This window comes from Empidonax traillii, unplaced genomic scaffold (genome assembly GCF_003031625.1).
Source record: "Empidonax traillii isolate 1590-97213 ecotype Southwest subspecies unplaced genomic scaffold, ASM303162v1 scaffold3926:size10543, whole genome shotgun sequence".
NCBI lineage: Eukaryota > Metazoa > Chordata > Aves > Passeriformes > Tyrannidae > Empidonax > Empidonax traillii.
This window is the reverse complement of record NW_020959119.1, coordinates 1-2,545: the sequence shown is the minus strand read 5'-3', so window position 1 is coordinate 2,545 and position 2,545 is coordinate 1. Positions and strand designations below refer to the sequence as shown.

At 65.9% G+C, this 2,545-nt stretch overlaps 1 protein-coding gene across 1 annotated transcript; it reads right to left on the bottom strand.

Annotated features, from left to right (window-relative positions):
- Window positions 1–683: 683 nt before the first annotated feature.
- LOC114072772 (DNA repair protein XRCC1-like) lies at window positions 684–2,450 on the bottom strand (the record flags this gene model as incomplete). The annotated part of the gene is made up of 7 exons (XM_027910621.1): window positions 684–844; window positions 964–1,039; window positions 1,213–1,303; window positions 1,380–1,462; window positions 1,538–1,732; window positions 1,994–2,110; window positions 2,191–2,450. Coding segments are annotated over 7 exons (936 nt in total), but the record flags the coding sequence as incomplete, so codon positions are not given.
- Between the last annotated feature and the right edge of the window lie 95 nt (window positions 2,451–2,545).

The window sequence follows — 2,545 nt, the reverse complement described above, 5'->3', positions numbered from 1 at the left end:
AAAACCCTCGCCTCTCCCCCACCCCGTATCCAGGTAGCGCCCCGTGACCTTTGCCCCCTCCTTGACCCAAGGGGCCCAATTGACCCTGCTCTCTGTTCTCCCGCCTCAGAAAACACCATTCCTGAGCCCCCTCCCTCCCCACCTGCCGCATCAGCAGCTGCCGCTTCTGTCGGGGCCCTGTCACGAGCCCACGGCCTATCGCGACAGCAGCAGCCGGGACCCGGCGGAGCAACATGGCGGTGGTGGGGCCCACCCGGGGGAGCGGCCGCTTTAAGAGCTGGGCGGGGAGGGGCCTAAAGCGATAAAAACTTAAAGGGGCAATGCCCTTAAAGGGGCAACGTCATCGGGAGGGGCCACGATTAGCGACTACGGTTATTAAAGGGGCAATGCCTGAAGTGCGACCTCCTTAAAGGGGCAACACGTAAATGAGGGCTCTCCTTAAAGGAGCAATGTCTGAAATTGGGGGTCTTCCTTAAAGGGGCAACACATAAATGAGGGTTCCCCTTAAAGGAGCAATGTCGGAAATTGCGGATCTTACTTAAAGGAGTAACATCGGGGTGGGGTCCTCGTTAAAGGGGCAACTTTTGAGGGGGGACCTCTTTAAAAGGGCGACACTCTACTGACCCAACACCAGATTATTTTACCCAAAATCAGTTTAATTCCCCTTGGAATAGGGTGAGGGGGGGGTATAAAGTGGAGGAGGAGCTGCGACAACGTCACCCTGATGACATCACGCGCGGGGTCCGATGGTGAAGGGCGCAGCCGGCAGGGGGCGCTGCCGCTCCCCGCACAGCTCCAGCCAATGGGGGCGCACGAAGGTCAGCGAGGGGCGGAGCTCCAGTGCCTGAGGGTGGAGCCAAAGGTTAGGGGCAGGGCCAAGGGGAGAGGCCCCACCCCCACACGCAGTGGCCACACCCACCTCCTGGAAGGCCCCGCCCACCTCAACATCTCCCCAGGACCCACCTCCTCGAGGGCGGGGTCCCAGTCCTGGGCTGTCACCACGTGGGTCACCGAGTCATCCAGGGAGGGGGACAGAGTGCTGTGTGGAGCAGGGTGGACCAGTATGGACCAGTACAGACCAGTACTGACCCACACGGACCCCTATGAACTCCCCACTTCGGAACAAACCAGTATAACTCCAACAGACTCCCCCCAATCCCTCCCAGTAGCCCCTGAACCCCTCCCAGTGCCCCCCAGTGCCCCCAGTCTGACCCTCCGAAGGCGATCACGAGCCGTCTCAGCCGCCGCCCCTCCCCCTCCGGGAACTCCCCGTGCAGGAAGAAGGTTTTGTCCTCAAAAAAGTCTGTGGGGGGAGAGGGGGGGGGTCAGAAATTGGGGGGTCCCGTGGGGGTGCCAGGGGTGGGGGGAAGGGCACCCACCGGGCAGGGGGGGGATGGGCTCCTCGGGCCCCTCCTCCTCCTCCTCGCTGTTCTCCTCGGTGGAGCCTCCATAGGGGTCGTCCCTGGGGTGGGGGAGGGGTCAGGTGGGCGTGGCAATTATGACCTCACCCCTCCCCCAGCGCCCCAAATAAACTCACTCCTCCGATTGGCTGTCACTGTCACTGGACTCAGGGGGCGTGGCCGGGGCTGTGGCGGGTGGGGGAGGAGCAGGAGGTGCCCCCGCCATCTTTTTTGCGTTGGGGGATGGGCGGGGCCGTGGAGGGGGTGGGGCATCCTCAGGCTCCTCCTCCTCCTCTTCACTGCCCGAGGAGGCGGAGCCATCCAGGAGGTACCTGAGGGGGGAGGGACATGGAGGCCACGCCCACCATGGGTGTGTCCTCATTTTACCCCTCCCAAGCGTCCACAACCTCCCCCTGCCTTCCACCCACCCCGTGACCCACCCTGTGTCCAAGTACCCAGGTGTGGGGGCATCCCCACCAGGTACAGGTGTGTCCCCGCATCTGTGTCCTTGTCTCCAGGTGTACCCAGGTGTGTCCCCCCAGGTGTGTCCCTGTCCCCAGGTGTGTCCCCAGGTGTCCCCAGGTGTCCCTTACGGGCCGCAGGGCAGCCTCCTCTGCTCCCTCTGGCAGTCCCAGATCCAGTCGGGCCCCACCACGACCCCCCCGAGCTGCCGGGCCTGGGTGGCCTTGGGGGTCCTGGGGAAGGCGCACCTGTGTGAGGGAGGGGCGGGGTCAGGGGGGGTCACCTGGGCAGTGGGGGGGGGCTGGGGGAGGTCGGGGGGGTCCCTTACACCAGGTGGGTGCTGTCGGGGGTCCAGTCGGGCCGGTACTGGGCCCCCAAGGCCACGGCGGCCGCGCGGATCTGGCCCCTCAGAGGGTTCTGGAACCCGCTCAGCACCAGCACCACCCCCCCCAGCACGGGACCCCCGGGGCTCTGGGGGGGGCCGGGGGGGGCCTGGGGGGTCCCTGAGGCCCGGGGGGACCGGGGGGGCTTGGGCTGTTTGTGGGGGGTGGTGCCGTTGGTGCTGGGAGGGGGGCGGCGCTTGGGGGGCTGCGGGAGAGAAAGGGGGGTGCGTTAGGGGGGGGGCTGGAGGGGTTTGGGGGTCCCCCTGTATTTGGGGGCCCCCTCAGGGGGGTTTGGGTGGT